The 17155-nt window shown below is 46.6% G+C and overlaps 1 protein-coding gene and 1 long non-coding RNA gene across 4 annotated transcripts; one reads left to right on the top strand and one right to left on the bottom strand.

Moving 5' to 3' along the window:
- Positions 1-1446: 1446 nt before the first annotated feature.
- On the bottom strand, positions 1447-4311 carry LOC125127784 (uncharacterized). 2 transcript variants are annotated; one of them, XR_007135061.1, is made up of 4 exons: positions 3879-4311; positions 3595-3655; positions 2711-3041; positions 1447-2534 (listed from the first exon to the last, which is right to left on the bottom strand). It is a non-coding gene; the product is annotated as an uncharacterized LOC125127784 (long non-coding RNA). The 2 variants fall into 2 exon arrangements; XR_007135060.1 differs by lacking the exon at positions 1447-2534 and having other exon boundaries at positions 2680-3041.
- C5H2orf49 (chromosome 5 C2orf49 homolog) lies at positions 4281-15797 on the top strand. Of its 2 annotated transcripts, none has more exons than XM_047781320.1 (4): positions 4281-4608; positions 6970-7136; positions 10777-11206; positions 13036-15797. In XM_047781320.1, the coding sequence occupies exons 1-4, from the start codon at positions 4510-4512 to the stop codon at positions 13090-13092; spliced, it is 753 nt and encodes a 250-aa protein (XP_047637276.1). In that variant the 5' UTR covers positions 4281-4509; the 3' UTR covers positions 13093-15797. The 2 variants fall into 2 exon arrangements, with proteins under 2 accessions (XP_047637276.1, XP_047637277.1); XM_047781321.1 differs by having other exon boundaries at positions 4283-4608; positions 10777-11152.
- The last annotated feature ends 1358 nt before the right edge of the window (positions 15798-17155 follow it).

The raw sequence follows: 17155 nt of genomic DNA, 5'->3' as shown, positions 1-17155 counted from the left end.
GTGTGTTTCGAGGACAAGTGGCAGTGAATGGCCTCTCAGGTCTAAGGAGGCTGGCAGCCAGTGGAGCCAGGGAGCTGGAGGACAGAAGAGTAAACTCATTTTGCCCAGGCCCACGGAGAATATGTGACTGTCATCACTTGTCACTGGCCCACTGGGGCCTAGAATCCCATCCGCGCTTCTGCTTCTTACTGCTCTACCATGCCCCGGGGGAAGGTTAGTTGAAGAACCGCCAGACACAGGGCTAGGGCCTCAGCCCTGTGCTGGCATTTAAACCTCGCCTTACCAGGTAGGCACTGCTGATTCCCGCACTGTGCAGGCAAGCGGACAGAGGCAGAGAGAAGTGAAAGACCTCCCACAGTCCACGGTGGTAAGAACAGCACAAGGGTCAGAACCCAGAACTCAACACCACTGGAAACTTTTTCTATATAAAATTCAGCTGTCGGTGGAATAGTATATAGAATAACATTTGTGTTCTCCTTTAAACAATGTAAGAGTGAAAATGTGTTAACGAACAAGAGGAGTAAAAGGAGATAATTCAGAAATAACTGTTTCCTTCTGAAAAGGATTTGCAATGAGATTTTAAAAAACGGCAAACTTCACGGTGCACATTATGCCATGTAGAAACATTTATTCTTCCTGAACTTTCTGAGAAGTCTGTTTCACATGACTGATCGCTGTATGTACATAACTAGAAATGTGCAAAGATTGACATCAGGCTAATTCCAAATTCCTCATGTTTTGACTGGTTACATTTAAGAATGATCAAAGTCATATTTTTTCAAAAAAATATTAACTTCAATCATTGACATTTATTAAATATCCCTTGGGCTCATACTAAACATGTTGGAAGGTGGAAAAGATGTGTTCTAATAAACTAATGAAGGTTAAGAGCTGCTGATCAGATACAAGTAAATACCTCCATAGTTATAGTCTACTCCCCAAACTCAGCATCCTTGCACTTACACATACTCACACTTACGCCAAGTTCCTCACTTCCACGCTGGCTCTAAGCTCCTGAGTGTGTCCATCATGAGCTTGCTGTCTGTCTGCTTAGAGGAAGCACTAAACCACTTTTTACACTTCCTGCTGCTCAATATTAATAAACTAGGTCATCTTTAAAAGAAGCTTTTCATGCAAAGACTGTTACTCTAATTTATAATCTCTCTTATTAAGAGTATACATCTACACATTTGGGTATCATTTTAGAAAATGAGGTTAAGCAAAGAAAGGTTACACTTTAAGATTTTTTTAAAAAATCTTTTTGGGGCCTCACCCATGGCATATGGAGGTTCCCAGGTTAGGGGTCAAATCGGAGCTGTAGCTGCTGGCCTACACCACAGCCACAGCAATGCCAGATCCTAGCTGTGTCTGTGACCTACACCATAGCTCATGGCAACGCTGGATCCTTAACCCACTGAGCAAGGCCAGGGATCAAACCTGTGCCCTCATGGATCCTAGTCAGATTCATTTCTGCTGAGCCACAATGGGAATGCCAAGAAACTTGTTGAACTGTTATTCAAATAATTATTCCTATTTTTTAGCAGCTCCTGTGTGCTCAGTACCATAGCAGAGGCTGCAGACCATCCTGAAAGGAGGAAGACCAGCCCTGTCTTCCAGAAGCTTAATTCAATGCAGTGGTTTAGAAAGTACAGGTCAATAGTCAACAGTATCAGCATTACTTCAGAACTTGTTAGTAATGTGAATTCTTGTGTCCACACGCCACACCTCTTAAATCAGAAACTTTGGGTGTAGGGCCCAGCTAAGCGTTGTCAGGCTCTCCCGGTGACTCTAATGCTCATTCAAGTTTGAGAAGCTATGATTGAATGGGATACGATCCCAAGGCAAAAAAATAACATCTGAGGATCAGGAAAGGTTTATGCACACTCACTTGGGACACACTTCCTGGTCTCATCCTGTGTGCCAGGTACTGTGCTGGCTGCTGAGAACCCGAAGATGAGAGACACGGTTTCAGGGACCTTATCAAAGAGGTGACCGAGGAGATGGGTTTTACAAGAAAGTCAGTGTTCTAAGCACATAAGCACAGCTTCAATATGATCTGGTTGTAAAAGGAATGAGAAATGACAATAATAAAATAACATAATCATCAATTATGATACTGAAGGTAATTATCCGAAACTCAGAACTGTGGTTCTAAGTAGCTAGAAACATAAGTCCAAAATGTGACCTATTTTTTCAGTTGCTATATGCACTGTGAAGCATTTTAATTTTATTTGTGCTCAGACATACAGTTGGCACATCTGATAAAATATCCGAAACATAAATATCTTAAACATTATATAGCCAACAAGAAGAATCAATACCCCAAGTTCTCAGTATACATTCTTTTCATGATTCATTCATTCAACACATTTATCGAGACCTTCAAGTGCAGACACGGTGCATGCTCGGAATGAGGTGGGAGAGTCAAAAGAAACATACAGATCTGTCCTGGAGGAACTTCTAACCCAGTGAGGTGATGATGCCAGCCAGGCAGGACAGTGCTTGTTGGTTTCCCTCAGCTTTGTTCCTGGCAACTATTGGCACCAAATAAAAATGTTAGTGAGAACATCATGATCTTTGAATAAAAGGAAAATTCTTACACTAAAACTTAAGCACTTATGGTTACTACATAATACTCACAGATAATACTTTACCAGAAATAAATCTTTGGTCTACAAATTCAAATGTGTAACAACACAAAGCTCTGTACCTGAGCTTTATTTCCACTTTAAGCCCCCACTCAGCTGCAGTGACAATGACCTTGACAGCGAGGCCGGCCCCCTTCTTCAGGGCTGTGTCTGGTTAGGGGATTTCTGAGGTGCCAGGACAAGGAGAAATGGGAGATGGCAGGTCCTCACATCACTGGTCCCCACAGGGGTTCTGAGATGCTCTTTGTCCACGTGGTGTCTGGTTTTCAGTCTTGGTTTCGGGGCTGACAGGCCTGGCCCCTCCAGTCAGGGTGACTATCTGGCTTGAGGGTGCGGATGTCACAGCCTCCTTGCTTGGATGTGGCAGGAATCTCTGTGAGGTGGCCCTTCTGCCTGGACACATTTGAAACATTGCCTGAGAACTTGTTAGAGGCAAATTCTCCCCTGCTCTACTTCCCACATCAGAAACTTTGATCAAAACACAGCAGACCCCATATACTCTCAGACTCCAATCTCCAAGGCTCTGTAGTGAGAGCAGGTGTTACCATCTCTCCTGCCCCTGAGGTGCACAGCCACATTAAAACCTTATTCTACTTCCTCCTGACTCTTGATGTTTTTCTTCTGCCCAGGGGACACTCGGAGGCACCAATTATCATGGGGTTTTGTTTTGTTTTTGTTTTTGTTTTGTTTTTTGTTTTTGTAGGGATGCACTGTGGCATATGGAAGTTCCCAGGCTAGGGGTCAAATTGGAACTACAGCTGCCAGCCTACACCACAGCCACAGCAACAACAGATCCCAGCCTCGTCTGCGACCTAGGCAGGTTCGTTAACCGCCAGCCATGAAGGGAACTCCAGAGGCACTAATTATCTTAATAGATTTCGTTTTAAGCAGGGAAGTACTGTTAAACTGGAAGGGGGGGCGGGGGTTGGGGAAGCACAGGTCTTACCTGCTGTAAAACATTTTTGCTGATGAAGAAGAGCTTCGGGCTTCAGGTTAGGTGATTGGTCCTGAAAAGGACAGGAATAAAGACTACATCAAAAACCTCATTTTTAGACTCTAAAATGAGGTACTTAGCTGAGGTGGGGGTGGAAGCTTGAGGAAATTAGACAAGGATAGCGAACTGAGAGGGAAAACACCCACCATCACCATCATCCTGCCACTTCTCTGCCCTGGTGACTGTCAAGAGGCTACAAGAGATGTCCAGACAGAGGCGACAGGGGAGGGGCTTACCCTACTTTGGCTCCAACCTCACGACACCTAGTTGGGGGCATTCATTTCCATTTCATAGAGGTGGGAGCTCAACAAAGATGCGCTTCTCGGGCGGCCGTTATTTTCAGAGTCAGGTTCATTCCGAGTATTATTTCCGGAACAAACACTTGAGTGCCTACTACATGCGAGGCGTTTTGAACTAGGAAACAAAAGGTACAACGCTTAAAAGAAAGAACACCAAGGAGCTTCCAGAGGCACCTACTGCTGAATTGACTGTAACACTCATCGTCCTCCCTAGTCGCCTTCCCGCGAGGCCGCCCTCGGACTCTCATTGGCCTCTGCCCATGACGTCATAGGAGGCGCGACCAGGACCGACCAATCGTGGCCCGCTCTGTGAACTTCGCCTGTCTCTCTCTTCGCGCAGACTTGAAACGCCAATCGTATCCACTACAAACGGCCCTTTCACTCCTCTCGCCCTAGGATTATCCCCTGGCGAGAACCCGCCCAGCATCCCAGCCGAGCCGGAGAAGCGAGCGTCCCGCGCGGCGCACCCTAGTGACGACATACCCGAGGCCCCGTCCCTTACGCGTCATTTCTGAGACGCTAGCTGGGGGCCTTGTGGGTAGCCGGCCGGGGTCTCCTGGCGACGACGATGGCGGGGGATGTGGGCGGCCGCAGCTGCACGGATTCCGAGCTGCTGCTGCACCCGGAGCTGCTGTCCCAGGAGTTCCTTCTCCTCACCCTGGAGCAGGTGCGGCGCGCGCCGGGGAGGGCGGGCCTGCTCGAGAGGGCGCTGGGACTTGAGCTCGCTCCGAGGCATCCTCGGCGGCGCCGGACACACCCGCTGCTGGGTACTATGGCTCTCCGCCCGGCGCCCCTGTCGGGGAAGAGGCGTCCTCAGAACGTCGGGAACTCCGGGGAGTTAAAATTCCCTTTTTGGTCGCTGATGGGTCCGAAGAGGGGTCCAGGCGACCCCCCGCGGCCTGGGTGTAAGCAAGGCCTGCGAAGAGAGGAGCCGGGGAAGGTCTTAGAAGAGTGGGAAGGAAGGGTGGTGGTCCCGGGCCGCCAGGGCTGGAAGGCATCGGAGAAATCGCCCTTTGTCCACTTTACCCACGTTCAGAGATGAAGAAACTGGGTCCTCGAGAGATGAAGTCACTTCTATGGGGGTCACACTCTCGGTAGATGGTGCAGCCAGGAGAATCTCGGCCTCCTGGCTCTCATGCAGCTTTTGCTGTTTTTCAGCTGATGTGACCTGTGACAGCAGCTGAAAAATAAGACCAAAAGAAGTGATGAGTTTTGTTTAAAGTGGTAGAGAATAACCGAAAGCCTTTTGGAGGTTTTAAGTAGCATGTTTTCTTTGAGTTTCTCGGCTTAGTACTCTCTGATTTCCTCAACCCACCGCCGTCCCCCAGTAGGTAATTTTAGGGATGTCAGTTACCTTTCCCACCTGTGGTTCTCAAAAGCTTTTAGGTAGAATCACAATCACCCCAGGTCTTGTGAAAACACAGACTGCTGGGCACCATCCCCAGAGTTTGGGATTCAGTTTGGGGCTGTGGCCTGAAAATTGTCATTTTTAAGAAGTTCTTGCTGGTGGTCCAAAGACCACAGTTTGAGAAGTACTGTCCTGGAGCAGTGCTTCCCAAACTAAGGTGCCTGTGGATTGTCCAAGTCCCATTCCTTTGAGCAAGTCCAGAGTGGAAACTGATGATGAAGAATAGTCCAGTGTAAGGGACAAAGGAAGTAAAGTTTGTGCTTTTATTTTTTTCTTTTCTTCTTTGGCTGTCATTTGGCATATGGAGTTCCCTAGCCGGGGATCAGATCCGAGCCACAGTTATGAGTCATTTAACTCACTGTATCTGGCCGGGGTTGGAACCTGGGTCCTGGCATTGCAGAGACACCACCGTTGGTGCCACAGTGAGAACTCCAAGTTTGTGCTTTTAAATTTTGAAGAACAAGGACTGGGGATGCATTTGTTAGAGGACATAGATTGGATTTATTTTGTCAGTTCTACCAAACAGAAATGTTTCCAAACCTTTCTGAACTGCTTTTGAGCCCATGATCTCCTTTCCACCCTCATTTCCTTCCTAAATCCAGACCCTATCCCTAACTGCTCCTGTGCCTTGTGCCGTGTTTTCCATCATGGTGAGAACAAATGGGAAAATGGGGGAGAATGAGCTGATGCAGAGGTGGGTGGTGGGGCAGTGACTGGGAGCCACCTGAAAGGCCTGGCACAAACACCAGGAGCTGCTTGCTCTGATGTGCACTGTTGTCAGGGCTGCCATCAGTAAGGAGACTGCAGATTCCATCTGCAAGGCCACGTGAAATCTGGGTAGTGAACTTCCATTTAAGACGCACCATCAGGGCAATGTGGGGAATAACATACAGGGTGAGACCTCCAGCCTGCTGATGTGATCATGATGGTAACACTCTGGATGTCTTTTTGACAGGATGCAGTCACTGTTACTATGTTTGCTTTCTTTGCTCTCATCTCCACAAGTCCTTCATTTCCAGTTCTCTTCATGGATTAGGATGATGCTGTTGGAATGGTCTTCACGCCTGGTGTGTGGGCTGTGCAGTGTGGACAGCAGTCCTTGTCACATGGAGGACATACAACTATTGTCTTAGAGATGAGGCTGAATGGAGTATTTGAGGAGCTTAGGCTCTTTGTAATACTGCTTCTTGCAGTCTCCTTTGGGATCACAGGCACTTGTCTGATCTTGAGGATGGTGTTACACTTGTTATTTTATTTTTTTTTTGTCTTTTTGCCATTTCTTGGGCTGCTCCTGCGGCATATGGAGATTCCCAGGCTAGGAGTCAAATCGGAGCTGTAGCCGCTGGCCTACACCAGAGCCACAGCAACGCAGGATCTGAGCCGCGTCTGCAACCTACACCACAGCTCACGGCAATGCCAGATCCTTAACCCACTGAGCAAGGCCAGGGATCGAACCCACAACCTCATGGTTCCTAGTTGGATTCTTTAACCACTGAGCCACACGGGAACTCCTACACTTGTTATTTAAACAGTCATGTTGTACCCTGTTAGGTGGGTAGTTGATGAGTTATGGAAATGGAGAACCTTGTTTTGAAATTACTTTTGTTTCCTTTTCCACAGAAGAACATAGCTGTTGAAAATGACCTGAGAATAAACAAAGACAGTCTTACCGATCTTTATGTTCAGCACGCAATACCACTGCCTCAGAGAGATTTGCCAAAGAATAGATGGGGGAAAATGATGGAAAAGAAAAGAGAACAGCACGAGATAAGAAATGAGACAAAAAGGTACTTTTCAGTTGTTCTGGTTATCGTCTTGTCTTAGATGACTGAACAGTTTTGCTTTTCTTTTTTTCCCCAGGTAAACTTAGGTACAAAGTACCTAAGCTCAACTGTTCATTGAGCACCAGGCTCTGGGCTGTAGCATGAATAAATCTGACAGAATTCCTTGCTTGTATTTTAGGTGGGAGAAACATAATTAAAAAGCAAAGTAAAATATACAGTGTACTACATTGGGATAAATGCTAAGGAGAAAAATAAAACAGAGTGGCCAGGATCAACCTCGGTGAGAAATGACATTTCAGTAAAGGAACCTGTAGAAAGCTAGCATTCCAGGCAGAACACGAGAGCCTGGCCAGGGCTGTGTCCCCATAATGTGCCCAGAACAGCGCAGAGGCGTTCAGGGCTTGGGGGGTGGCGGGTGGGAGGATGTGGAAGAGGGAGAGTGTGGGAGACTGTCGGTCACTGTAGGAACCTTGGCTTTGCTCTGAGATGAGAGGCCATTAGGGATTTTGAGCAGAGCAAGGACACCGTCTGATGTATGTTTTAAGAGGTTCACACTGGTACCTGTTCACTTTGGACGCAGCATCATCTTAGCCTCTGGTTACCTATTGCTACAGGCTGTGTTTTAGCACTGGCCTTGATGAATCTGTGGATTGTGCTGTAGATACCTTTAACTTATCTTTGGCGACTCTTATTAATCAATGAAAGTATTCCCTTCTTGATCTGTACGTTCAGGCACATCATCCTAAGCAAAGCGCCCAGTGCTGTTACGTCTTCCTTCCTATGACAGTCCCTTTGAGTCCTTCTTTGTCATTTTGGAAAGGATCTCTGACTCTGTTGTAAAAATCACACTTGGACTCCTGAATCAGAGCCTCCAAGCTGGAGGGATCTAAGGGCTCATCGGGCTTTGTTGACTTGCTTATGATTGTATCTGAAGGAGCTGTGATGTACCCCAGGTCACACAGTGCCAGGACCAGCTCTAGGACTCTGCTTCCCGTACTTTCCTGTGCTCCTGAGTCTTAGGCTGAGCCCTCCCGAGCTGCTGAGTCCTGCCCTCAGCCCCTCTGCCTCCCTGCTGCAGTGGCAATGGGTGTGCAGTGGGCTTATTTTTCATCTTCTACCAAGTAATGCTCGTTGGCAACCTAAGATTTGGTGAGTTTGGCCAGTCACCTAGGTTCTGGCTGAAATGCAAATTCTGAATCAGTTCAGACTCAAGCCCCAGATTCTGCATTTCTTATAAGCTCCCAATGTGGTGCTGATGCTGCTGGTTCCTGAGTAGTGAAGCTACTCATAACCAGCTGCTCAAGCTGTTTTTTTTTTTTTTTTTTTTTTTTTTTTTACAGCCGCACCCACAGCACATGGAGGTTCCCAGACTAGGGGTCCAATCAAAGCTACAGCTGCTGGCCTACACCACAGCCACAGCAACACGGGATCCGAGCCTCGTCTTCGACCTACACCACAGCTCACGGCAGCGCCAGATCCTTAATCTACCATGAGAGGCCAGAGATGGAGCCGGTGTTCTCATGGATCCTAGTCTGGTTTGTTACAGCTGAAATTCAGAAACTCCTCAAATTCTTTTTTTTTTTTTAACTTTTTTTTCTTTTCTCACATTCTTTCAACATGTTTAGTTGAAGGGTTTTTTTTTTTTTCCCATAAACAAACCTGTTGTTTCACTTGAGGTATAATTAATGAATATATGAATGCTTTTTTTTACTTCTCTTGCGGTTTAAGAATGGAAAATTAGTTTTCAGAAACTAAATATGAAGATTTTCCAAGTTTAAAACTCAAAATTATACAAATATAAGAAAAAGTTTAGAAAATGCCTTGGCTTTAAAAGACCTTCAGTGAATGGAAAAGAGCCTCCTATCATTGTTTGTGGACTGCCATGATGGTAGTTTGGTACAGTTTTATTTTTTCTTTCTTTATTTTTTTTGCTTTTTTAGGGCCACACCCATGGCATACAGAGGTTCCCAGGCTAGGGGTCTGATCAGAGCTACAGTTGCCAACCTGTGCCACAGCCAGAGCCACATCAGATCCGAGCCACGTTTGTGACCTATACCACAGCTCACGGCAGCGCCAGATCCTTAATCTACCATGAGAGGCCAGAGATGGAGCCGGTGTTCTCATGGATCCTACTCTGGTTTGTTACAGCTGAAATTCAGAAACTCCTCAAATTCTTTTTTTTTTTTAACTTTTTTTTCTTTTCTCACATTCTTTCAACATGTTTAGTTGAAGGGTTTTTTTTTTTTTTCCCATAAACAAACCTGTTGTTTCACTTGAGGTATAATTAATGAATATATGAATGCTTTTTTTTACTTCTCTTGCGGTTTAAGAATGGAAAATTAGTTTTCAGAAACTAAATATGAAGATTTGCCAAGTTTAAAACTCAAAATTATACAAATATAAGAAAAAGTTTAGAAAATGCCTTGGCTTTAAAAGACCTTCAGTGAATGGAAAAGAGCCTCCTATCATTGTTTGTGGACTGCCATGATGGTAGTTTGGTACAGTTTTATTTTTTCTTTCTTTATTTTTTTTGCTTTTTTAGGGCCACACCCATGGCATACAGAGGTTCCCAGGCTAGGGGTCTGATCAGAGCTACAGTTGCCAACCTGTGCCACAGCCAGAGCCACATCAGATCCGAGCCACGTTTGTGACCTATACCACAGCTCACAGCAATGCCAGATCCTTAACTCACTGAGCGAGGCCAGGGAGCAAACCCTCAACCTCATGGTTCCTAGTTGGATTTGTTTCTGCTGTGTCACAACGGGAACTCCTGATAGTTTTATAGTCTCTTATCCTTTCTAAGTAATTATTGATACATGGGCAAGGTAACCCTGTCAGGATGGTGATTTTTAAAAATTAAAAATTTTTTTCTGGAGTTCCCGTCGTGGCTCAGTGATTAATGAACCTGAGTAGTAACCATGAGGTTTCAGATTTGATCCTTGGCCTCGATCAGTGGGTTAAGGATCTGGAATTGCCGTGAGCTGTGACGTAGGTCACAGATGCAGTTCAGATCCCACATGGCCGTGGCTGTGGTGTTGGCTGGCAGCTGCAGCTCCAATTCGACCCCTAGCCTGGGAACCTCCATGTGACATGGGTGCAGCCCTAAAAAGACAAGAGAAAGAAAAAAAATTTTCAGTTACTAGGAGATCCTGTTTGAAGTTTTAGGGTTAGTTTGTGGATTGATGCTTTGAAAATAACAGTATCTTATGTATACATGAAAGGGAACTTTAAATTTTTGTCAGTCAATGTTTTCAACTTAAAAGCACCTGAAGGTTGGGAGTTCCCATCGTGGCTCAGTGGTTGGTGAACCCAACTAGTGTCCATGAGGACAAGGGTTCCATCCCTGGCCTCGCTCACTGGGTTAGGGATCTGGTGTTGCCATGAGCTGTGGTGTATGTCACAGATGTGGCTCAGATCCCGAGTTGCTGTGGCTGTGGTGTAGGCCGGCAGCTACAGCTCCGATTCAACCCCTAGCCTGGGAACCATGCCAAAAAAAAAAAAAAAAAAGGCACCTGAAAGTTATTTTGTTGAGGGAGTGCATAGAAAACCTCATTTCCAGTTGTCCTCCTTACATGGGTTCATTCCCAGGCCCTGGTTGGCCATCTAGGTGGTATCGTTCACGAAGCCATCTCTCCGATTTCAGGAGCAGCAGTGTAGACGGGCTACGGAAAAGACCCCTCATTGTGTTTGATGGAAGTTCAACAAGTACAAGCATAAAAGTGAAAAAGACCGAGAACGGAGATAACGACCGACTCAAGCCCCCGCCTCAGGCGAGCGTCACCAGCAATGCCTTTCGGAAATTATCAAATTCCTCTTCAGGTGTTTCACCCCTAAGTTTGTCTTCCAATTTGCCTACGAACAATAAAATGGAACCCAGTACTAATGACACTAACCAGAACCATGACTTACTGCATAGGAAAAGCCCTCCGGGCCCCGTGAAGTCGCCGCCTTTGTCACCTGTTGCAGCTGCTCCCGTGAAGTTAAAGCGAGCTGCCCCTAAGGAGGAAGCTGAGGCCGCGGTGAGTGTCCTGGTCTCTGGGCCAAACTGCGATGTGAAGGAAACTATGGCAGAGGTGGGTCTGCTGTGTCACCTGCTGTTCTGGAACCTTCCAGGGACCTGTCCTGTTTGCACTTCTCATTTCTTATGTATTTGAGCCTTGGAATCCACAATAGGCTAATGTTTTTTAAAGTGCACTCAATTTATTTCTGTTTAAAGTGTAAAGAGAGCGTCCCTGAGGACTTTTCCTAGCTGTTCCTCATTTAGATTCTTTTGCTGTCTTGGAGCTGAAAGGGGGAAATACTCCTTTGTTAGCAGGGCTCGGATGTTAGCCAAGTCGTCCAGGGTCACACATTCATTAAGGAGCGTTTTAGAGCCTGATCCTAAGTCAGTCTGTTTGCACTGACCTTAGAATCACACCAGAATCTTGGGATTTGCCACCTACCTCCCCTGCTCCTCTCGCATTTCCGTCTTTAGAAGGATGGAGGAGGTCGGGAGCTCTGCCCCCCTGTGCTCTGCTGTACCTACCCGTCTGCATGCTGACCTTGGCCTAGGCTTCTCAGAAAAGTGACTTCACTTTTAAACATCCAGCAGTTCATATGCTTTTATTTATTGTCTTAGTTCATTCAGGCTGATGCAACCACAAAATGCCACTGACTGGATGGCTCAAACAGTAAATATTTATTTCCTATAGTTCTGGAGGCTACAAGTCCAAAGTCAGGATGGCAAATTCAGTATCTGGTGAGGGACCCCTTCCTGAGTCCAGCTCAGCTGCATTTCACTGTGTCCTCATAGCGAGGGAGGGGCAGGTGTTCCCTGACCCCCTTGGTGAGGCCCCCACCCTCAGGACCTAATGGCCCCCCAAGGCCCCGCCTCCAGATACTGTCACATGGGGGATTTGGAGGTGACACACATTCAGTCCGAGGCATTCCTGTAGGATACTTTGGCTTTGTTGTCTTCGTGTTGTGTGTCAGAGGGATCAAGCCTCTGAAATAGCAGACCCTGGAAAGAGAAAGCTGCTGCGTATTGACCAGCCCAAAAGTTCCTATATTAGTTCATTTGTTTGTTAACTCCTTCCAGCAACCCTGTGAAGTAGGTGCAGTAGTTCTTCCCATTTCACAGATGAGGAAGAAGAGGCTTGGTTTTTGGTTTTTTGTTTCTTTTGGCCACACCTGCAACATGTGAAAGTTTCCAGGCCAGGGATCGAACCTGCGCCACAGCAGTGACAATGCTGGATCTTTAAACCACTGCACCACAAGGGAACTCTCCAAGCATAGATAATTTAAATAAACTGCCCAGGGTTCCAGAGTTAGTACGTGGCCAGTCTGCAGTTTGAATTCAGGTCTATTTGACCCCAGCATGCACACTGCCTATGGCAGCGCACTGCCTCCATCCTTATTTCCGTCACTGCTGTGGGAAAGAGGAGGGTGGCAGGTGAGAGGGATATAGTAAAATACCCTCCTTCAGAGGTGTGCTTTTCCCTTTTAAATCTGTGTTAAGATATTAGGTGGTGAGGTTGGTGGGAGATGGGCTTGGCAGAGAAAAAGTAGGTCTGGAGTGATCTGTAGTTCTGTACTCCAAATGTACCTTGGTTCACCTGGAGGCCTTCCAAAAAGCCCAGACAGAGGTCAGAGCTCATCCCAGCCACCTCCCGTGGATGCTGATTCGGTGGTTCTGGGATGAAGCCCAGGCTTAGCCATGTTTGTAAGCATGCGGGGTCTACTGGACAACCCTGAGAACCATAGCTGGTAAAGGGGGTGCCCAGCTGGCCTTCTCCCTCAGGGCCTGCGTGTGTCCCCACCAGGTGGCAGCAGCGCTCTCCTCGCAGGCTTTGGCGTCACCCTGGTAGTTCTGGTATTTGCTGTTTCTGCAAGTGTAAGCTGGTTTCTGCTCATGTCTTTTCAGAATAACCTGAAGCCCCCAGAAGCGAAGAGGAAGATACAGCATGTTACATGGCCATGAAGGAAGGTTTCCAGAAATGTAAATATTACTGTAATGGTAGTTTTTCAAAGAAATTCACATGTATTGAGAGTATTTACAGAGATCCTGATTATTGTGGAATTTTCTTAAGAGGTTTAAATTAGGTTCCAAAAAATAAAGTCCTTTCCTTTCCCTTCCCCCCCTTCTCCTTCCTTTAAAAATCGAACAAGCAAAAACCTTACCTTTCATGCCCTGATTAGGAAAGAATTTCTTTTTAAACGAATGGTTTCATATATATCATTTATACTGATCCTAGTCAGTTAGCCGCAAGTCTGATATAACGCAGTCGGTGAATTTTAGGAATTATTCTCATTAGTCTGTGTTGGTTTTTGGGGAGATTGGAGGTTTTTTAAAGCTCTAAAATATTTATTTTAGAAGTTCGCAATTTTTTCTTTTCTGGAGTTGCAAAAGAATATAGCTGTTCATCACAGTATTTTAGTCAATCCTGCCAAGCTCATCCCCAAGGTTCTCCGTGGGAAGCATGTTGGTAGTGCTGGCAGTAAACCAACCAGAAATTCCAGACAAACTTGCTGCCGTTTCAGTGCTCACGCTGCTGCTTTCCATGATATCAGCAGGGCAGTCAGTGCTTGCTGGGGCTCCTTCCCCTGTGCTGGGAACTGACTCATGGAGAGGAGGCCCCCCTTCCCCCTGACCCCCTGGGAGGCCCCGTCTCGAGGCAACCATGCTCCTCCTCACTCCCAGCTCCTGGGGTCTGAGTCTTAACCTTTAAAATCTTCAGGTGAATAATCATGTTGGAGGGGTTCCCATGGGCGGAAGGGGTTCCCACGGGTGGAAGGTTTTCAGGAGAGGGCTGGAATTCCAGAACCGGAATCCAGGAAGCCTGGCTGGGTGGGGACTCAGCCTGACGTGTGGTTGGCAGAAGAGGGGTCCTGAGTCAGGTCCCTGGCCCACTTCGGGCACCACCATGGTTCCCGTGGTATCAGCTGACGTCTTTTCCCCCTTGTCAGAGAAGTCGGTGGGGAGGCGGGTGGCCCTCGTGTCATGGGCTCTGGTACCCGCTCCCTGCTATCTTTCTAGCCAAGGCCCAGGGTGCTGTATACTCCTGCCTTGTGTGTGGTTGATCTTCAGTTGGGGTTCACCTTTCAGAGCAGTTTATTCCTTTTTTTATTTGTTAAAACAAGCATTCGAGTTCAGCTATTGAATAGCCTTACAGAAAACTAACTCAGCCTTGCAGGTAAATACTGGACTAAAACTTTAACCCTGCAGCTTTTAGCCTTTGCCTTCATCCAGACTATAAGCCCACACACATAAGATGAAATTGAGAGACACTAAGTGTTGTGTGTGTTGTGAATGTTAAATTGTTAACTATATGGTTATCTGCAGGGCTGATGTCTGCATATTGTTGAAAGACAACCATAATCTTCTACATAACTGTGTTAAGGGAGATTTTACAAGTAGAGATTCTAGGATAGAATGACAAATTATATTTTATATTCAGTTGTCTCTTCTGCTTCCATCTGCATTTCTCTCTTAGTTAAGAGAGAGCCATTTGACAGTTTTAAGTCAGTGGAAACTTATTTTTAGTTACTCAATAAAATTAATTTTTAATTTGTATATTTAACTTACAGAGTAGGTTGGTAATAACAGCTGAACTGTGTAACATTGTTGCTTCAAATTGAAGTTTCTATTATGAACATTCAGAACCAGTGCTCATATAGCAGCATATTATGGAGCTATTTTGAGTTGGAACAGTGGAGAAGCCTAAACCTTGTGCTGTGTGTCACATACCCCAACACCGGGGCACGGTGCCTTCTTGGCACGGCTCCAGCTCCGCACAAGAGGCTGCAGGACAATAGGGACAGGGGGTCTGTTCCGTGTGTGGGCTTCAGAGCATCCAAGGCCGTGAACCAAATGGCACACCCGGCCTGCTCCTCGCTCACTGACGCCGGCCGAGCTGGTCGCGTGGATGCCTTCCTGGGTCAGCGAGTGAAGGGCTTGCGAGTCAGGTGGCTCCTGGGTGCAGGCACCTGTTGACCTCCTGCCCCTGGCCGGTGGCCTCGATATCCTCTCCCTCTCCCTCTGGTCCCTGCCTTCCTTTTTCTTGCTCTCCTTTCTGTTGTTGACTTTGTCTGCTCCCCTTCTCCCTCATCAGCTCTGTAGGTCCCCAGCTCCAGGCCTCTGCAGACACCGGGGCTGCAGGTAGGCAGGCTGTTCCCCACGCGAGGACCACACATGCCTTGGGCCCCTGCAGCACCGGGCCGTGGGGTTCACTGAGTAGCTTTACTCACCTGGGCAGCGACCAGGCATGTGGCAAGGTTGGTTCAATGACTGCTGTGAGGCTGTAATATTTCTGCGAGTATTAAAATTCTTCAGAATTGTAATTATTATTTGAAATAGTGTTTTGGTTGACTTAAGTTTTGAGAGATGCCTCTAAAACCGATCTAGAGACTCATTCAGTAGCAACGACTTGTTAAAAACTTACATTAAGTAAAACTGCCAGTAGATTAAATCATATGTATGTAAGAGCTTCCTCTGTTTACTACTGTGGAACCTCAGTAATCTTGAGAGGCTCCAAAATGGTCAAGATGTTGTAAAGTGTGTGCTTTTATTAAATGCTTGTGCAGGTTTTGTAATTCAGCACAGAAAGTTTAACCTTGTAAGGTACATTTTTGTATGTAAGTCTTTTAAGTAGCCTTATGCTTATTTAAATAAAACAAATAAAATTATTGACTAGGTCTGTCATTCATAAAAAAATAAAATGGAAAAATACTCTGTAGTGATTTGATCTATTTTTATTTGACGAAACTATATTGAAAAGTGTCATTTATTCTTTATAGTACAGTATTCTTTTCTTTTTTTTTTTCTTTTCAGGGCTGCACCTGCAGCGTATGGAGGTTCCCAGGTTAGGGGTCCAATCAGAGCTACAGCTGCCAGCCTGCACCACAGCTACAGCAACGTGGGATCTGAGCCAAGTCTGCTGTGCTCACGGCAACACTGGATCCTTAACCCACTGAGCGGGGCCGGATCGAACCTGCGTCCTCATGGATACTAGTCAGACTCGTTTCTGCTGCGCCACAAGGGGAACTCCTATGGTACAGCTTTCTGTCCCTGGGATCCGGCCTGGTGGCAACACCAGCCAGGTCTCAGGCCCCTGTGGGCAGCCCCGACTCTGCAGGCCGGCTCACCGGCTGCCACTGTGCTTTGAGGGATCCTGTCCCCTGACCCTTATTACCCTGTGTAAGGCAGCTGACCAAAGGTGTGGCTGTGGAATTGTTGCAGATTGGAGTGATCTTGAAAATGTTAGTTTGTACTAGAATCTTACTATTAGTGACTGAAACTCCAGATTAACTAACTTGGGAAAGCCTCAAGTGTCTTTACCTCAAACTTTCCCGTTGTGGCTCAGTGGAAACAAATCCAGTGAGGAACCAAGAGGTTGCCAGTTTGATCCCTGGCCTCACTCAGTGGGTTAAGGATCCAGCGTTACCCTGAGCTGTGGTGTACGTCAAAGATGTGGCTTGGATCCTGCATTGCTGTGGCTGTGGTGTAGGCCGAAAGCTGTAGCTCTGATTCAAGCCCTAGCCTGGGAACCTCCATGTGCCTTGGGTGCAGCCCTAAAAAGACAAAAAAAAAAAAGTCTTTCCCTTTTCTATCTGGATTGAAGAGTAAAAACAATTGTATTTCCCTTTAGACATTATTACTAAAGTGCTTTTTGCTGACTGAAGTGGTGCTCTGAGCTGAACTTGGTTGTCTCCCTTATTGTGGCAGAAAAGATAATGAGAGTTGGGAGTCACTAAGCCCCCACTCAGGAAGGAAATCAGACCAAGTCGTGAAATAGGGAGGGACTGGAAGGGGGCAGGGCAGTGGTTAGGAGGGGCCTCTTGGAAGAGATGTATCAAGGGGATCAGGTTCCGGAAAGCTTTCAGGATGAGCATCCTGTATGTCATGGTTTTAAAGGCCTGCATGGTCTTCTTTGCCCCTCCCATCAAAGGTGGAGTCTGGATCCCACTGCTGGATGTAGGCCGGTCTGGTAATTTGCTTTGATCAAAGGGAGTGCTTCTGGGAGTTCCCGTTGTGGTGCAGTGGA

Source organism: Phacochoerus africanus, chromosome 5, assembly GCF_016906955.1.
Source record: "Phacochoerus africanus isolate WHEZ1 chromosome 5, ROS_Pafr_v1, whole genome shotgun sequence".
Lineage (NCBI taxonomy): Eukaryota > Metazoa > Chordata > Mammalia > Artiodactyla > Suidae > Phacochoerus > Phacochoerus africanus.
The sequence above is the reverse complement of the archived record's forward strand: the minus strand, read 5'-3'. Positions and strand labels throughout refer to the sequence as shown.